This window comes from Podarcis tiliguerta (genome assembly GCF_965153285.1).
Source record: "Podarcis tiliguerta genome assembly, chromosome: 4".
NCBI lineage: Eukaryota > Metazoa > Chordata > Lepidosauria > Squamata > Lacertidae > Podarcis > Podarcis tiliguerta.
Genome location: NC_139537.1, coordinates 69,937,704 through 69,957,463, shown reverse-complemented (window position 1 = coordinate 69,957,463; position 19,760 = coordinate 69,937,704). Strand labels below are relative to the sequence as shown.

At 41.4% G+C, this 19,760-nt stretch overlaps 1 protein-coding gene and 1 long non-coding RNA gene across 2 annotated transcripts in view; one reads left to right on the top strand and one right to left on the bottom strand.

The window, feature by feature from the left end:
• NIPA1 (NIPA magnesium transporter 1) lies at window positions 1-18,063 on the top strand. The gene is made up of 5 exons (XM_083438057.1): window positions 1-538; window positions 4,452-4,499; window positions 9,439-9,529; window positions 11,137-11,297; window positions 12,118-18,063. Exons 1-5 carry the CDS (start codon window positions 382-384, stop codon window positions 12,627-12,629), a joined length of 969 nt encoding a protein of 322 aa, XP_083294183.1. The 5' UTR covers window positions 1-381; the 3' UTR covers window positions 12,630-18,063.
• Window positions 9,538-19,760, bottom strand: part of LOC310676371 — a 13,847-nt gene continuing 3,624 nt past the window's right edge. Inside the window, exons 2-4 of the long non-coding RNA XR_014510502.1 lie at window positions 10,837-10,934; window positions 10,161-10,236; window positions 9,538-9,716 (exon numbers count right to left, since the gene is read on the bottom strand). This is a non-coding gene — a long non-coding RNA (uncharacterized lncRNA). The remainder of the gene's footprint in view (window positions 9,717-10,160; window positions 10,237-10,836; window positions 10,935-19,760) is intronic.

Here is a 19,760-nt window from a genome sequence, read left to right as displayed (position 1 = left end):
CGCATGGGCATGACGTCATGGTGCAACGCCATGATGTCCTGGTGCAGAGCCCGGGCCGCTCAGCAACTTGCAGAGGGGGCGCTGATGCTGGAAACGGACCTTCTTCGTCGTCGTGGTCCCCTCCCGTCCATCTCTGGGGGGCAGAGTCAGGCAGGAGCAACAACCGCTCAACTTTCGACTGCGGGGCTTTTGGTGCCAGAGGGCGCTGAGATCTCAGTTGCAGCAGCAGCAGCAGCAACTGGGGGAGGAGCTCCGTAGTTCAGGGCGGATCCCGCGGAGAGATCAGCCGCCGGTTTCAGGAACGCGGAGAAGGAGCCGGGTCGGCGAGGCGCTGGACGTCCTCCTCGGGGTTGGCACCACCACCACCGCCGCCGCCCGGGCATGAGGATGACGGTCGCTGCGGCGGGGGACGGGGGCTCCCCCAATCCAGGCCCCGCGGCGGTGTCGCTGGGTCTCAGTGTGGCCGTGGTCTCCAGCCTGGTGAATGGATCCACGTTTGTGCTGCAAAAGAAAGGGATCGTGCGCGCTAGAGGACGAGGTAGGGGGCGGGCATTTTGGAGGGGGGAACACACACCTCCTACGGGCCTTTTCGCCCCGATCCCTCTTCCTGGACCACGGTTGTGGGTCGGTTATTATTTGCACCCAGGTCCACCTCCTCCCCTCCAGTGTGGAGGTGGGGGGGGCGCACCCCATGCTTCAAAACACATCCTCGCCAGCCCCTGTGTTCCTGCCTAGCACCCCACTGCTATTCAGGGGTTCAATGATTTCCCTGCTATCCGATCCTATCTCCTCCAACATGTTCGTTGCTTCCTATGCTCCATCACACCTAGGATTTGGGTGTTGGAGGGAGGGGGTGCGGCTGTGTGTGGGCACGAATGTGACGGCGGGGGGGGGGGGGAGAGATCTCTGTCCAATGCAGTAGCACTGCTCCTTGTCTGCACTTGAAGAAGAGCATCTTTGGAGCCTGTGGGCAGGTTCATGGCCGCTGCAGGCAGTGCCTGAATTTAACCCCGTCGGCTGCCCAGCCCCTCCATCTACAGTCTTTGCAACTCTTCCTCGTGGGGCTGGGGCGACCCTTTGAGTCCAAATCAGGTTTCTCTTCCAAAAGGAAACTGCTGTGTTGTCAAAGTCGCTGTGTTGTCAGAGTTTTTTAAACTCTGTGAGTTATAGATCCAGGGGATTTACTCCACAGAGGAGCTTAAAGCTTTATCCTCAAAAAAGTGACAATGTTTAGTAAAGAAGCTAAATGTCAGGAGCAGTGGGGAGGAAGTTGTAACCCTGAGGTCCTGCAACTTGCTTAGGCATTAAGTGTTTATGATTTCCTCTTTTTCTTCATATTTTATGAAGTGGGGGAGGACTGATCTCCCCCACCGGACTTGCAAACAATTTGAATGATCATGAATGCAATGTATGAACGCTGAAGAAAATCCACAGGTGTCTCAGGGGTTGGTATTCAGAGAATTTCCAGTGGGATCTCTCTCTCTCTCTCTCTCTCACACACACACACACACACACACACACATCCCACAGGACCATATAGTATATTCAAAACTGCTTTTGAACATCCCTTCCATTTTAAGAGTGTTTTCCCATGTGGCATGTACGGGCTGCCACAGTTTGAAAAATGGGCACACACCCCACACCCCCGTGGGAGAATGTAACTAGTTTGCTTCATTCTTTAGATTGTTGCCGTGATAATTAGTTCTCCAACAAGTATAATGAGCATAAAACTCCTCAGACCAGACTTGAAGAGCACAACTCTTTGCAATTAGCATGCAAATTTTGTGTAACTTAGACCCAGTCATCCAGTGGTTGCTGTATTTTCTCGTGGGAGCACCTGAGGTGAGCAGAAACAATATCCTCAAATCAGACACAGGCAGGAGGATGATACTGGCACATGGCATTTCTAATATGTAAGCTGTTCCATTCCAGAAACTAGGCCTGAATGGGCATTGTTGCCCTCAGTCTGCCCCCGGACCTGTTACAAAACCATCCGATTCTGCTACCTAAACAAGACCTTGCTGTAAGACAACATAGGAAATTTCCCTGGTTTCCTGACTGGCGGCAGCTTGTCATCTGTTATATAAAGTTTATTTGGGTGTTTGTGATGAATAACTTTAGCGCAAGGGCAGAAAGAAGAATTACCAGGATGACTGGCAGCTCACAGAACAAATTAGACAAAGTAACTCACATGTTTCAAACTATCATGTATAATATGTCCAGTTTAAAAACAATATTGCTCTCTTTTTATGTTAATAGCATGTTAGCGACTGAAAGATTGGCAGGGAGTGGAATCTTACCCGAGTTCTTTATGTGATTAGACCTAAAAAGAACTAAAATTCACTTTGTTTCATTTCACTGACTTAAGCAACATTAAACATTGGCGGGTGTCAGAGACCACATTAATAATATTATTTACCAGTAGATTGAACCAAAGTAGTGTATATATCTACATGCACACATGGTTGCCAGAATTGGGGCACAGTGGGAGTTGATGTGAGGCTGCCAAATGGCCTTGTCCTGCCTCAGGAAGGTGATTCTCCCAAGTGAGAGTATGCACAGAATTGCAGCCAAGCGGCCCAAATATCATGTGGAACTAAATGGACTTAAGTCTACTAGTTTGGGATTGGTTTTTTTGGGATGGGTTTAGACATGTTCAACTCTGCTTAGGATTGGTCTGTTAAGGTGATAAATCAGAGGTGAGGAATCTGTTAGCCTCCAGATATTGCTGGGCTCAAACTCCCATTGGCTATAGCCGGCATGTTCAGAAGTTTGTAGCCATACCCAGAGGGCCACAGTTTTGCCTATCCTTGTTACAAACAGACTGCAGCATAATAATTGTAGGTTGCTTGCACTGCCCTGTCTTTTAACAACTGGGATGTAGGAGGGTTGTTTTTTTAATACTTGAGTACAGTGGTACCTTGGGTTAAGAACTTAATTCATTCTGGAGGTCTGTTCTTAACATGAAACTGTTCTTAACCTGAAGCACCACTTTAGCTAATGGGGCCTCCTGCTGCCGCCGCACGATTTCTGTTCTCATCCTGAAGCAAAGTTCTTAACCCGAGGTAATATTTCTGGGTTAGCAAAGTCTGTAACCTGAAGCGTATTTAACCCAAGGTACCGCTGTAACTAGAATTTCCCCCCAAAATATTGGGTGTGCCTCATAAAACTGTTTCTGATCACTGACTGCTTTAAGAACATATTGTTCCTGATAATGTTAAGCTCAGGGTGTCCTGAAATATAGCAGATTACTTGAACTGCAGCACTATCAGCTGACAGTATGATATAACATGTCTAGTTTTCATTTCCTGCAATCCTTAACTTGTGTTATTAGACTCTCTTGTAAATGTAGTTGAAACGAGAATCAGATGAAAGGTCTGTTTTTTCTAAAGATCCAGTTGGTAGCTCCTGCCACTCTTCTGCATGAGGGGATCCTAAAATAAGCACATGACCTGTTCAGATGTTTGTCTGGAAATTGTTTTTAGAATTGGACACTGATATAATAGGGCCAGCTTTTCCATGAAGAGATAGCCTTTCATTTCGGTGTGGTTTTCGACTTCGAATGTTGTATAATGTAATGTCCCCCCCCCCCAATCCTTGGCTCAAAGACTGCTGGGAGAAAAGTTATGTTTCTACTTTCATGTTTACAGAAGGTCACTTCCTGCTTTATTCAAAACCTTAAAAACAAGTTTGCTGGTTCATATGTTTCATCTGAGGCTGGGACAAAACTATCCTATCCCCCCCCCCCCAAGACCTCAAATACACCCTATTCTTAAACTGCCTTTAAATAAAAAAGAAAACCATCCTTTGTGATGTGGTTTGACATTGGCACAAAAAGGCTATATTCCAAAATCTCTTCCTTTGTTTTACAAAACGATGCAGAGTGAACAAACTTGTATTTAATACAGTGGTACCTTGGATTAAGAACTTAATTTGTTCTGGAGGTCCGTTCTTAACCTCAAACTGTTCTTAACCTGAGGTACCACCTTATCTAATGGGGCCTCCTGCTGCCACCGCTGTGCTATTTCTGTTCTCATCCTGAAGCAAAGTTCTTAAACCTGAGGTACTATTTCTGGGTTAGTGGAGTCTGTAACCTGAAGCGTCTGTAATCCGAAGTACCACTGTAGTCATAAACACTGAGGATGACACCAGAAGCACAAGGTTGCTTCTTTTCCCTAAAGTGACCAGGGCTGGGCTGCAATCGTATACCCATATACCTGGGAGTAACCCCCACTTACTGTAATAGGACTTACTTCTGAGTAGATGTGTGTAGGCTTGTTAGAATAATAATGTTTTGTATTTTTATACAGCAGATTCTAGTAGGGCCAGTTATTTGATTTGACACAGGCCTGATGTGGAGAAGGGCAGCATTTTGTGATTTGTAGAGTGTATACAGATAAGGTTTTTGCAGTATTGTTGATGTTCTGTTTTCTGATTCTTCTCTTCTCTAGGAACTTCATATCTAACAGACATAGTCTGGTGGTCGGGCACCATTGCAAGTAAGTATGCTAACTAATAAAACCTATTCTTATGCGCTAGAGCAGAGGAAAGGTGTTGTGGTGGTTAATTTGTTACCCACCCTTCAGCCTAAGGTCCCAGGAAAGGTTACAACAATTTGAAATACAACACTAAAAATAATTTTAAGAATAGACATCACATTTCTCAAAGGCTAAAGAAGCACATCTTCAGCATTTTCTGAAAACTAGCTCTGTGGGGAGCTAGTTCCACAGCATATGGGCCTCTACAAATTCCTCCTTCTCCCAGCCCCACTCTGAGCTTCTGAGGGCAGGGGAACTACAAGAGGGTCCTCTCTGCTGATCTTAAGACCCAAGAGGGTCTGTAGGGAAGGAGGCGGTTTTTCAGATGTTTGGGGCCTGAGTCATTTAGGCTTTAAACACTATCGTGAGCGCCTTCAGTTTGATCCAGAAATGGAGCAGCAACCAATGCTGGTGGAATAGATACCATATCATCCTGTACATTCTTAGTCCAGTGTATCTGGAGAGTTCTGCTGATGTTATCTGCCATGCAGGTCCCTTATGTTGCAGTCTGCTGGCACGGCAGACCTTCCACCGATTCCTGTGGTCCCTCTCTGCAGTGCTGAGAGTGTTCTGTAAAAGAGTGAACTTAACCTACTTGTATCTTGTCTTGTTTTAAAGGTGCTGTATTTGTGCTAAATACAAAAGCATGGAACTCGTAGCTAGATTGATGTTTTTTCCCTCCTATTCTGTTACTATTTGCTCCTTACTTGAAGGTTTTGAGTAACATGTCTTATAAATGGGCACTTTGATTAGCTTGTTGCACCTTTTTGATTCTTTCTTTTTTTAATGAAGCCTATTGCGTTACCCCACAGGGAGTCTTTTAAGCATCAAAGGTTTTGTATTTTTAAAAGCTTCTGCTGTTTGTAGCATAACTGAAAACGTTAACCCCTCTGACCTTTATTAGAACGCTCAAATTTTAATCATCGTCACCTTCTATATTAATAAGGTAATAATAATATTTTGCCAAATACAGAGCAGTTATCCAGGACTGTTGAGGCCACTTCTGTGGTTTTAGAGATTAAAAAAAATCCACTTTTTGCTGTCCTCTGTCAGCAGAAAATCCTCAACGACTCATTTTGAGGTAGCTGAAAGCGAATCGTGTCACACATGAGAAATTTATTTATTTACATATTCACTACGTTTAATATCTTGTCTTTCCCCCAGTCACCTCTAGGTGGCACACATGGTTCTCCACCTTCATTGTATTCTCACAAAGCACTGTGAAGTAGGTTAGACTGAGAGATGGTGGCTGGCCCAAGGTCTGTAGAATGATGAGGTCAGGTAAGCAGAGACATGGGGACTGACCCAGGGTCACCCAGTGGGGTTTTGAACCCTGGTCTCCTAGGTTCTAGTCCAACATCCTAACCACTACACCACACTGCCTCCACAATTCATACCCCCTAGTTTAACATAACTGATTTCTCCACCAAGTTTGTCAGGGCAAACATGGCCAGGCAAAAACAAACAATCCAACAAACCAGAGGTTGGTGTGTTCAGGTATCTGCTATAGGATTTCTGGTTAATTATTACTATTATCATTATTACATTAGTTGAAGAACAATACTGGCTCAATCCATTGCAACACTACAGTGCCAGTAAATGCAAAGTTCAGCAACAATAGTAAGCCTTGCTGTTAGAACTGATTCACACAAACCCTTTCAGCTGCTTCCCCTCCCTCCCCTCAAAAAATTGGTGTACCTGCTATTAAAGAAAGAAAGCTCAGAAGCATTTGTGTGAGTCAGCCTTCGGGCATGAGATATGAAGGAAAAGCAAGCCCTGAGAATTAAGGTGGGACGCTGATAACGGTTAGAAGCACGAATACCTTATATAAGTGACATTCATAGTCAGTCAGGCTAGAAAATGATTGGCATAGTTGACTGCTAATGTTAGGATTAGATAATACGTTTTGAATTATTCCACCTCAGTGGTTTCCCATAGGACACACCTTGCAGACTCATCACCATTTTTTTTTCTTTAGAAGGTTTTGATTTTGCCGTTGCCACTTTTAGGAAAGAGACTTGGCATTGCAGTTTCCAACCCCTAGAGAGCATCAGCCAGCTTTTGTTGTCGGGAGACAAGAAGACTGTCTACAAGGAAAGGAAATTCAAGGCTTCTTACACATGAGTTGCCAGTAAGAGGGGAGATGTTCCACTCTCCTAGAAGGCTATCTCCCTTGATAACTGTAGTCATATTCCTGCTTTCCAGACCTGTTTCCTCTCCTGGTGGTGAGAGTGAAAGAGAAGAGGTTGAGAAGGAAGTCCCTTCTACAGAATGGTCCAGTACCACTCATTGTCCAGAATTGTTTATCTAACAGGCATTGTTTCTAAGATACCACCAAGCATTTGCATCTCCGCCCCCCCCCCCTTACACTTCCGGCCCAATCGCCTTCTAAATCCAGCCTGCGGACGATCCAGGAATCAGTGTGTTTTTACATGAGTAGAATGTGTCCTTTTATTTAAAATGCATCTCTGGGTTATTTGTGGGGCCTGCCTGGTGTTTTTACATGAGCAGAATGTGTGCTTTTATTTAAAATGCACCTCTGGGTTATTTCTGGGGCATAGGAATTTGTTCATTCCCCCCCCCCCCAAAAAAAAAATAGTCTGGCCCCCAACAAAGTCTGAGGGACAGTGGACCAGCCCCCTGCTGAAAAAGTTTGCTGACCCTATGGTATTAGCTCCAGGGAAAGCCTGCAATCAGGGTGAAAACAGCCCACCAGACACATCTGTCAACCTACCAGGAGCTCAATTACCCTGTGTTTTTCTGACAACTCATGACTGCAAAAACAGGGGTATCGTTTTTTTCAGCATCTGGAAATCCACAGATGTTTCATGACCGATGAACAGCATTCGGCTTGCTCATCCACAAGCTGTGTAAGCCTACCCCAGAGAAACACCACAGTGTGTCTAGGGACCTGCATGAAATGTACACGTTGAACCTTACTTGGAGGCATCTGCTGCCAGTGCCTCTTCCCTCAGGCAGATTTTTATAATTTAAAAAAATGCATGGCGGCAAGGAATACATAAACAACCCCTAATCTCTAATGGTTCCTAAAACCCATTGCCTGAAGCTACCACCTCACCTTACTTCCTTGCAATACCACACCTGTAAGTCAGGCCCCAGCTTGTGAATATTTAATCCCGTCACTGCTCAATGAAGGTTCAGCAGACCTCATTTTTTTTTAGATCTGGAGATGGCAGAAGTGAGATGATTTAGGTACAGAGAAATACCGGACTGCTCCCACTTTCATTCTCTTCCATTCTGCTCCTGCAACCATTCTCTCTGTACCTAAAATCAACTTGACATAGAAAACACTAGGCCAACACTCCCCCCCCCCCCAACAGATCAGGGTGGAGTATATGGGCCTTTATTCATATGTACATAATAATATACATAAGAGCTTAGTGGGAGACCAGAATGTCTGCAAGCATATCCTCACATATAAATATGAAATGTGGTTGATATGTTTTGCTGAGCACATGCATAATGTTGCTGTTGTCATAAGACCCAGCCTGTCATGGAGATCTTCCTTTTGTGTCAAAGTGTGCCTTCCTCACCATGTCTTTCCTTCACTCTTCCATTACTGTGTGCGCTTCTGTGGGAACCCAGAACATGCCCATATGGTGTGAGACAAAGATATGTTTTCTCTTTAGACATGGAAAAATGCTTGCACAAGAACAGACTAAGTAGTCTTGGTATGCAAGCTATGCAGATGTCGTGTCCTTTTCTGTAGCCTAAACATTGGAGTTATTATAGTAGATTCCTAGCATCCTAGCATCTGGTTATTTTCTTGGCATTCATTTGTCTACCTGTTTGCTTTCCTCTGTTTCTCCTGTATATACCCTTGCCTTAATTAAGAACATGCCCCCGTTTTGCCTCATGTTTCAAATGTCCTAGCCTAAGCCCATGTACCGAAGCGCCTTAACATTTAGCTGTGTGCTTCCGAAAGTTGAGTTTTTTTGATGGGGGAATTGGCCCCAGTACATCCTTAACTTCCCTACGGCTAAATTATAGTAAGGTAGTAATTATTATTATTATTATTATTATTATTATTATTATTATTATTTACTTATACCCCACCTATCTGGCTGGGTTTCCCCAGGCACTCTGGGCAGCTTCCAATAAGAGATTAAAAATACATTAAAGCATCAGTCATAAAAAAACCACCTTCAGAAATAATAATAATAGTTCCTTAATATAAAATGTAGCTAGCATGTTCCTGTTCCTGTGCTTGTTAATTAAAAGTCCTCCCACACTGGATCTGAATTTCTGAAGCATGATTGGGCTGTGATTATTTTTGCCAGCTGGTAGTTATTCTTATTGCAAATGTATGTGTTTATTTGTTTCAATTATATCCCACCATTCCTCCAAAGAAAGGCAGCATACATTTCAGGTTGGAGAGGCTGAAAGAGATTGACTGGTCGGAGGGCATCCAGTGAGTTTCATTGCTTTGTGATGATAGAGACATGGGTTTTCCTAGTCTGGTGCCCTAAGGCAGCCCTGTTCAGGGAAGTTTTTAAACACACAATGTTTTATTGTGTTTTTAATATTTTGTTGGGAGCTGCCCAGAGTGGCTAGAGCAACCCAGTCAGATGGGCAGCATATTATTATCATTATTAGCAACTACCCCATACTAAGTTTCAGAATGTTAAGATCTGTAGGTTTTTTTAAGTGAATAGCTGGAAAATTCTGATTTTTACTCAGCAGCACAATCCCGCTGAACTTAGTCCTGCTGAGTTCAATGAAGCTTACTTTCATGTAAACGGATATAGGATTGCAGCATGAATCGATGTTTCCCAAAAGGCAGAACAGTAAAGTGTAACATTATCATTGATCAGAATTCTGACGTAAGCAGGAGCCTGTTTCGTTTTGCCAATGACACATTTGCATTTCTTTTCCACAGTGGCCCTTGGCCAAATCGGGAATTTCTTAGCCTACACTGCAGTTCCTACTGTTCTGGTGACTCCTCTTGGAGCGCTTGGGGTTCCATTTGGGTAAGGATTTTGTTTATTTTGAAGTTTATACAGATATAAATGCCTGTATATAGAGTTCATATCTGAATACCAGCAAGAAATGACATTGAATCGGGTATTGACAGCAGTTCAGTACAGTGAGCCATGTCTATTCTACTAATTCAGGCTTTGCCAGCCTTCAGATGTTTTGAATTACAACTCCACTCAACTGGAAAAAAAGAGAAAGAAATTAGAAGTCCTGTTGTGCAAGCAGAATTCCCTTGCTCAAGCAGGCACAGGTCAAATGCGTAAAGGATGAAACTTGTTGGTCTTCAGTCCCGTTTTAACTCTCCAGACTTACCCAAAGAAAATGAGGCACATGGGGCACAATTTTGCCAAACATAATCACTTTTTAAAATGGCTTTGATTTCAATAAGTGAGAGTTCATTCACAATGAGTGAAAGTGCCGAGACTCAAATGTGCTGCTTTTAATCTGGATCACGTCTTCTATCCATCGTCAAAGATCCAACATAGAATGACTAGACACAGGGCTTTTTTTCAGCCAGAACTTAGTTCCAGCACCTCTCAGGTGGGTGCCATTGCCATTCTAAGAGGGAGGTGAGCTCCAGGACCAATTTTCCAGAAAAATAGCACTGACTAGACATATACTCACATGATAAGCTTCTCCTTTCTCTTCTTTCCCCCCGCAGTCTCCATGCACCTCAAAAATCTGCTCAAGGGTTGAGGGACTGTCCAGAGCAGATTTTGAGGAAGAGCAGATTTTGAGGACACACAGTGAAATGGAGAAGGGAAAAGAGAAATGAGAAGTTACATTGCCCAAACAGATTGACAGGGCTGATCTCTTATGTCCTTGCCTGATCACTGAGGTATTTGGGGCAGTCCTTGTTAGTGACCCCGTATGGCTCAGATGCCTGGCTCACATCCACCAGGAGCTGTGGTTAGTATTGTGTGCCAATTTTTATGGAACTCTCTTTCAGTTGAGATCAAAAGATCTCCCTCCGTGTCGAATATCTGATGCCTACTAAGGACATTTTTATTCCATTTTAACCAAATTCTGATTTTATGGTTTTGACTATTTTTTTTAGTTTTACTCTATTGAGCTTCTGTACTTCACTTAGAGCTGATTGTAATTAAATGGTATATAAATTGTCAGCATAAATAACTGAGTGCTGCCAAATATTTTTAGAGGCTTTGGCAAAAGGTGATATCAGTTGATTCAATATACGTTATTTGGGTTATTCATCGGCTTGAGAGTCTCTTATTGTTTTCCTTTTTAAAAAATAAATAATGGTTTACCCTCTGGAACTGAGTGAAGGAAATATACATACCATACATGCATTTTCCAGGGAAGACTCCATAAAATGATGTTTTGTGGTCATCCAAAAGTGTGACAGGGAAGTGTCTTCTTCCTATTTTGTCCTCCCACCTGCCAAACCAAGGTCAGATGTTAAAACTGATCCCTTATCTCCACATTCAGAGAAAGATAAACCACTTTGAACAAGCAAATCCTTCTGGCCTTGCCAAAAAAAAGGTGGAGGATAAAGGGTAATGACTTACCTTAGAATTAAATTAACTGTATTGAAAGTTTGAATAAAATGTTCTTTTTCTTTGGTTCTCTTCTTTGAAAGATCCATTTTAGCTTCCTACTTACTGAAAGAAAAACTCAACATTCTTGGCAAGCTGGGTTGTCTGCTGAGCTGTGCAGGTTCTGTTGTTCTCATAATCCATTCTCCGAAGTCTGAAAGTGTCACCACACAGGCCGAGCTTGAAGAGAAGCTCACAAATCCAGGTATTTAATTCCTTGGGATAATCACATTGCCAACTCAGTCTTGAGTCTCGGTAACTGTGTCAGTTTCACAGAACAAAAAAAACAGTGTAAGTTGGTCCAACATGAGGTATCGCCTCATTTGCACTTGTTGCCAAGCAGTTTTGCATTGTGAAAAAGATGTTGTATCTTCATGTAATGTAATGACTGCAGTTGAATTGCTCCACAATCCTAAACAGGTTTACTCAGAAGCAAGTTGCATTGAATTCAGCTAGTTGTTTCTTGTTTCTTGGTAAGAGAACATTTGTGGCTGTGACTGCAGGAAAACACTGGAAGCATAATAAGACAAGCCAGTTTGCTTTTTTTGATAGGAACTGTTTATCTGCTTAAGTTCTTGGTATGCTTCAGTGCATTATTAAAGGAGAAATTAGCTGTAGCCCTGCAGAATTGAAGTCACTGGAATTTAACCAACCTAATTACACAAGACTGTAGCAACTATCAATGTATTAGTTTTTAAAAAACAAACCAACGGTTTTTGATTAGAAGGTTGTGCATTAAAGTAATAGGCAATTATTTTAGGTATAAGTACTTAGGGATGTATTCCTTTTGGGAAATTTGATCTGCTTTATATACTCTTAATACAAGCTTTTAACCCAAGAAATAGGTGACAGAACAGAAGAAAATATACACTATCATCTATATCCCTTCAAAGCTGATTCCAGTTTTCTGTTCTGACTATGAGTATATGGCATAGGCACATTGTAAACATGAAAAAAAAGTCCTTTGTAAAATTGCCTTTATGTAGAAATTTACCATGCTGCCATTCTGTTTTTTTGTTTTTCAGTGTTCGTGGGTTACCTCTGCATTGTCCTTCTCATGCTCCTCCTGCTTATCTTTTGGATTGCACCTGCTCACGGACCCACCAATATTATGGTTTACATCAGCATTTGCTCATTGCTAGGAAGCTTCACAGTGCCCAGTACAAAAGGCATTGGACTAGCTGCTCAAGATATCTTTCACAATAACCCATCGAGCCAAAGAGCACTGTACCTCTGTTTGGTCCTGCTGGCAGTATTAGGATGTAGCATCATCATTCAGTTCAGGTACATCAATAAGGCTCTGGAATGTTTCGACTCCTCGGTGTTTGGTGCCATCTACTATGTAGTGTTCACCACTCTGGTCTTGCTGGCCTCAGCCATCCTGTTCAGAGAGTGGAGTAATGTTGGAGTGGTGGATTTCTTGGGGATGGCTTGTGGATTCACCACTGTATCTATTGGAATTGTTCTCATACAAGTCTTCAAGGAGTTCAATTTCAGTATTGGGGATTTAAATAAGCCCAATACGAAGACTGATTAATACCATGATATCAAAAGGGACTGGATGACCCAGAAAATAATAAAAGCCTTTCCACTTCTAGGCTATGGGAATGACAGAGACTTTGATTTCTAAGCCCAGAGAACAACAGAGCCTTTCATTCCTTGTTGGAATATGTGAAATGAATTGGTGTTCTCAATCCAGTTTCTCTAAGACTAACTGTTACCATGCTTCAACTATCTAAATGGTATTAAAATGGAATACTCTTATGCCCCTCACGGCAGGCGGGTAAGAACTGCATCAGTGCAAAAGCTGATGTATTTCTTCACCCTAGAAAGGTGATGTATACAGTGAAGGTGGAAGTGTTCTGGAAGTTTTCAAAATGTCTTCCTGAAACATGGTTGTGAATAAATTAAATCCAGCTTCTGTGCTCCATTGGGCAGGTGTAATGAATGATAAGCTGTCCCTTTGAAAAATGTAGATACACTTCAGAAATTTAGATTGGATTCCCTCCCCCACACCCCCAATATCTCTTTCGTTAGGTCACAAAATTCATTTTTCTCACAGCTTTAATTGAGGGTTCTTTATATCCATGTTTCAGAATCTGCACACTGGTAAATTTCCTTCCCTCACTGACTTTCTCTGTAATCTGGAATGGCGCTGAAGTGCTCATAATTAAGTCCAAGAAACAGAGCAGTGTGTTTGTCTCTCAAAATATTTTCTTACCAGGACATAGTTGCTCACACTTAAGTAAATACAGCAGTCAGTTTACAGATACGCCTTTTTGTTCACAGTAAGCATTTGAAGTGCATTAACACATTACATGAATTCAGGAGCTTTTAATAATCAACAGACAAGAATGTGAGGATCATGGCAGATTGTAACCACTTTTCAATTTTTTTATTTTTATTTTTTGGTCATTTGTAAATAGTTGGAAAGTACTTCAGTGCCTTTTGCATTCTAAAAAAAGACCACATAATTTGAATGAAGGTGTGTCTTGAAAAACTCCATGGGGCAGTTCATTTTCCCCTATCACTTGGCAGTCTTCATTGCTTACAAACATGCAAAGTGGTCAGAAACGGCAGCACAATTTCATATATACTTTAGAGTCTGAATTTATAGCTGAGGTGACTGTGTGGTAACTTCCATGCACCTCCTGTTGTGTGTGAATTCTGAAGAGAGGTGTTCTAAAATTGCCCATTCACAGCCTTCCGGGTTTTTTTCTAACCAAGTAAGCTACTTCATAACACAGGTTATGAAGTCAGGTTTTGAACTGCACTTTTGAGGGCAAAAAGAAGGTTGTGGTTAAGTGATTCTGTAAGAGGAAAGGAAAATGTTCAATTCCAGTCAAGGAAAGGTTAGGCCATTAGCCTAAGCAACTCTTCAGTCATTCATCCACAAGGCAGAGCCTGGATATTGCTGAAAAACAGTTCAGATTTGCTTGAGACACACAGCTCTCTCATTTTAGCAAAACGACCAGCTAATTTGGTATACCTGATTCAGATATTAAGAATTCACTTTGCTATATGCACCTTCAGATTTCATTTTAACAGCTTCAGGGTATTTGAATATAAATTAGTAATTAATTTTAACGTATTTGACATCAGCCATAGAAATATATTTTTCCTATCAGTTCCAAAGATACATAACATAGGTATTGGAGTATTGATCCAAATATGCACACCTTTTTCCTAAGTATGCATTACTTTTAAAATTCTGTGAACTTGGAAGTTCAGTTTTTGTATTCACAAAGCAAATAAGGAATCGATGAATTCAGATTCCAGCTTCAACTTCATTAAAAGCCACTCCTGTCCTGGCAATAATGTTACTTACCCTGCCGGGTGAAAGATAAACAACAAAGTTAAACAACTGCAACATAGAGAGTTATCAGTTTTCTACATTCACACAAATAATCAGTGCAGTTCTGCAATACTTGTAAGGTTTGTCTGGAAAATTACAAATGGGATGTCAGTTTCTAAATTGAAGTTGATAAAATAAAAGGGCATTTCTCACGTCGCCTGAGAGTTTATACAAGAGATGTATACTGTTAATATTTGGATTACCCATAGGTATCTTTTACCGTGTCTACACATGTTGGAGTAGATAAATATAAGTCACTTTAAATGTGATGATGGTCACCAGTCGTGACTTGTGAAAAGACACTTAATCAAGGGTCCATAAATGTTGTGTTGGCTTGTACGGTGGTAATCACCAAAATCCTTCCCAAAATCTCCTGACATGAACAGAAGTCTTGGGAAAGAAGCAAGATCTTCTCCTATTTTTGTAAGATATGGAGAAAGTAAGAAACACTGGGATTTCCCCCCAGTGCTTTGAATGGAATCCTGATGTTTCTTATCTGCTTCAGAAGTGCAATTGGGGTCTTATCGGCACACCATGTGTCCTGCTCACCAGAGGACACTTGTCTGAGAAAGGTGGATTTATGGATGACTGCCCTTAATCAGTATTCATAAAGTTTAGGTATTAGTTTTGTGTGGAAGCTTGCTGTTTGTGATGGTAAGTTTCTGGAGGGAATCATTCCAAGGCACTGTATTTTTTAAACATGCTGCGCTTGACATTTCAAGTTTTTAAAAGAAAATCGCTGAGATGTGGTAATTCTTTTCTTGTTTTTTTTTTTAAAGATATATATCCAGAGATTAAATCACAGTTGTTGGGGTTTTTTTCAGGCCTTTGACTTATGATGACCTCAGTTTAGTTTTCCTTAATGTAGGTAGGCATACGGCTAGGAGTGTTATCTCAGTCTAGAAATTAGAGCAAACGCTCATGTGCATTATTGTTCTCTACGAAAAAGTGCCTAACCAAGTATGCTGGTACTTATGCACATTTAAAATCCTATACAAAGGTATTCTTGACTGAACGAGGCATTGTCTGTCTAGGCCTGGGATGGCTAAGGGGGGAAGATTGACACTCTGCCTTCCCAATAATGTTTCAGGGGCAGAAATCTATTCTGCCACCCAAACATACCCTGTCAGGCTCCATAATAAAGATTATGCCATCTGGAAGGAAGCTCTTTACAATTATGGAGAGTGTATGTTTGTGTGCTCAAGCATAATAAAGACAAATATATATATATATGCTTATGTATAACATACATGCTGCAGACAAATCCGAGACAGATGTAGCGTTAAAGTATGGTATTTCTCTCATTCTTGCAACTTAAATTTTTTTTGCTTTCCTTAAGAGTGTACATATACTTGATTTAGCACCCCTTGATTTTAAAAGGGAAGGGCTGACAGGTAAAAAAGACCATGGAGCCTGCCAGCTGGCTATCCCTTGTCTGGGCAGTAGAGCATGGCAAGTCCATCTGAGGCCATTTGTGGTGCTGTCACCTTTCTGCAATGCACCCGCTCTCTGCTTGTGACACTTTTTGAACTGACTTATGTAGGTTGATTTCTGATATATGGGCTTTGTTTTTAGGTGCACTGACTAGCAGAAATTGAATAACGTTCTGACATATTTTTAGCGGCCTTGCACATAATTTATATCTTGGCATTTGACATTTTGAATGGCAAATAGATGCATTTATTTTTGTTACTCTGTTCAGCTGATAGTTTTCCCTTCCGTTATTTTTGTTTGTTTGTTTTTTGTTACCCTGTGTAAAGGTCAGTTTTCCTGAATTCCAGGTGTAAAATAATCAAGAGTTATAGTAATGCTAGTAACAATACTTTCCTTCCATTCCCTGATCTTCCTCTGCTGTTACTACTTTGGTTGTTTGTGTGTTTTAAGTTCCTTACAGTATTGATTGGTGTCCCATACTGGGAAATAAATATGCAGTTATCTCCTGAATTTCAGTCTTCCTCAAACTTTGACATGCACTTTCTAGGTTGTTGCCTAGTTTGTACACATTGATTGTACAGGAACCTAGGCACTTAAAACATTTTCATTAGCTTGGGCTCTAATTATTTTCAGTGGACCATATATTCATGGAAGGGCAATGCGCTATAGTTGAGCATGCTCTAAAGGCATTTCATAGCATATTTATGAAGTATGATGATGTACAGAAGACACTTAATTCTGCTGAGAAACATGATGTAGGATTTACATATTTATCCCCTGCTTTATTGACTTGAAGTCTAATAGTAATAAACCTTTCTGATGAAGCCAAAAAACATTTTTGTAATATCCTAAATACAACACAATATTATATGTGTGTTTGTTAAAAGCTAACCAAGGTTTCAACTCACAACCTGCTTACACAGGAATACTTTTTTTGTAGACTTTGGGCACAATCCACTAACAAATACTTAGAAACTCAATAGAGCAACCCCAGAAATACTTAGAACAAAGGCTGTAATTCTTACTTGGACTAGGGAGCAAGCATCATTAAAGAATGTGGGACTTAGTTCTGAATAAATATGAAGTGCTCTTTAATTGGCTTTTAAGTTTCTGCCTACAGAAATTATTTCTCCTAATAACTATTTCAAAATGTGTGTGAGTGTAAGATTGTGTGTATGTGAGAGAAAGATTCATATTTATTAATCTAGTGCTTTTTTCTGGGTGTATGCCGGGGTATGCATACCCCTAAACATTTTGTGAATCTAAGTTTGGCCTCATTGGGCGGTAGTATTTCAATGAGTAGGAAAATGAGAGTACCCCTAAACATTTTTTAAGAAAAAAAAGCACTGTATTAATCTATATGAATATGCTCATTTCATTTATATGAAACTATCTTAGTAATAAACTTGGTTTATGTTGAATGTAGTGATACTGAAAAAAATTAGCTACAAAGTCAAATACACTGAATTTTGAAATGGAAGCTGTGATTCCATTTTATTAAGATTAAATAAAGAGGGCCTATAAACTGTACTGAAAGTTGGACTGTACTTGCATGATGGACCACTCACACTTTCTAATATAAATGGAGGATTTTAAAGATTTCAGAGCTCTTTGAACACACAGTTGGCATATAGGTTTGCACTTGGGGGGGGGGGGACTTCTTACATAGAGCCACACCAACAGGTGTGGGGTACCTGTATTCCTCCAGATGTTTCTGGACTACAACACACAACAATACACTAGCTGGGGCTGATGGGACCTGGAGTCCAGCAACATCTGAAAGAGCCACAGGTTCCCCATCCCTGACCTAGAGGTGAAAGTCTTCTGTTCTCTCTTGTAGTAGAAGTGGTGTTGGCTGGTTGGCGTCAAATAAAAATGCGGATTCAAATAATGGAAAAGGGAGCAAACCTCAAATGCTATGGGCTTGATTGCTTAAATGCTTTTGTGTTGCAATATAGTTACTTCAGGCAGACTAAAGAGGACTATTTTATTAGCTTCCAAAACAATGTGTATATAGATTTGTTAAATGCTCAATAACCTTAGCTTTGCTTTAAAAAAAAAAGTAGTTATAGGCATATTGTATTTGCCTTGTAAATTAGCAAAGGCTATTTATTAAGGATTCTGACAACAGACCTATTTATTAATGTGTACTGTTTTAAAATAAAAAAAAAATTCTAGTTCAGTGTTTGCTTTGAGATTTTTCTTCGTAGCTGTTACCCTTTGAGGAGAGTATTATAATTCACAGTCTCACTAGCAAGGCTTTCTCCTAATCCTCCAGTCAAAATCACTAATTGTTTTTCCTTCACAAAGATAAGAAAATGTTTATATCCTACCTAAGGCACTAACCTACTAGCAGTGGGATGTGACAGACCCTAGTACTTAAGTAATCTTATCATTCACTTTTATGGCTTAATTTAAATTGGGGCTTAGCTTAGCTCTAAAACCTGTTTTCAGTGTTTGGACTTCGCCTTGGCAAACATTACACCTTCAGTGCATTAAGGCTTCTCCCCCTTTTCTTTCACTGTTCAGAACTGTAGTGCCCCCGCCTGCCAGAAATTAAAACAAAACAGTGATAGAAGGCCAAATGACATGACAAATGCCATATCTGACCCCAAACTTGTAGCAGTTGCAGTGTAAGTCACAGGAATGACATATATATATATATATTTCTTTTTGTGGCCCTGTAAGAGAAGATTAATAATATGGGCATTTAAATGGTGCGTGGTGGAGTGGTTGCAATGCCATAGCAGAAAAACTCTGAATGCATGTCTGAAATTTTGCAGACATGAAATGGGCTTGTTAATGAGATTCCACCCGTTTTTAGAACCAGAACTCACTGTGAAATGGCAACAGCAGTTTTTGAAGCTGGCTGAAAAGTAAGGTAAGGAAGCCACTTCTGAATTATGCAGTGGGAGAGAGCACTTCAGGTTACATGCAGAGGCACCTGGTGTGCGAAAGGTAGGCCGAATTATTCATGATTTAGATGCTGGCTGGAGTAAGCAAGCAGTTTGAGAAAGTTATCAGCTCCTAAGCAGCAGATGTAGAAGTGGAGAGAGGGATAAATAAACACAAGGCACAGCTAACAATAGCTTTTAATTTGAAATAATTAAAATGTACCGACACATTCATTACACTAGTGCATGAATATACAGTAGTACCTCGGGTTACAGACTCCGCTAACCCAGAAATAGTACCTCGGGTTAAGAACTTTGCTTCAGGATGAGAACAGAAATAGCACAGCGGTGGCAGCAGGAGGCCCCATTAGATAAAGTGGTACCTCAGATTAAGAACGGACCTCTGGAACGAATTAAGTTCTTAACCAGAGGTACCACTATACCATGGAGATATCCCATTATGCCTATTTAGGTTGTCATAGTGATCTTGAATGAGGGACTTGACAAGTCATCATAAATCTTTTAAGGTAAAAGAAACGCTGGTGGCGGGTGGCGCTGTGGGTAAAACCTCAGCGCCTAGGACTTGCCGATCGTCAGGTCGGCGGTTTGAATCCCCGCGGCGGGGTGTGCTCCCATCGTTCGGTCCCAGCACCTGCCAACCTAGCAGTTCGAAAGCACCCCCGGGTGCAAGCAGATAAATAGGGACCGCTTATTAGCGGGAAGGTAAACGGCGTTTCCGTGTGCTGTGCTGGCTCGCCAGATGCAGCTTGTCACGCTGGTCACGTGACCCGGAAGTGTCTTCAGACAGCGCTGGCCCCCGGCCTCTTAAGTGAGATGGGCGCACAACCCCAGAGGCGGACACGACTGGCCCGTACGGGCAGGGGTACCTTTACCTTAAAAGAAACTTAGGAATTAAGGTAGATGTCACACTATTATGATTTCTGCTTGCCATACAGAACTGTCTCCCCTTTATCTTTCCCATGGG

Coding starts and splice junctions, on each gene's coding strand:
- NIPA1 (XM_083438057.1), top strand. CDS start 382: ATGAGGATGACGGTCGCTGCGGCGGGGGACGGGGGCTCCCCCAATCCA. Junction 539..4,451: donor CGTGCGCGCTAGAGGACGAG/GTAGGGGGCGGG, acceptor TCTCTTCTCTAG/GAACTTCATATCTAACAGAC. Junction 4,500..9,438: donor GTGGTCGGGCACCATTGCAA/GTAAGTATGCTA, acceptor TCTTTTCCACAG/TGGCCCTTGGCCAAATCGGG.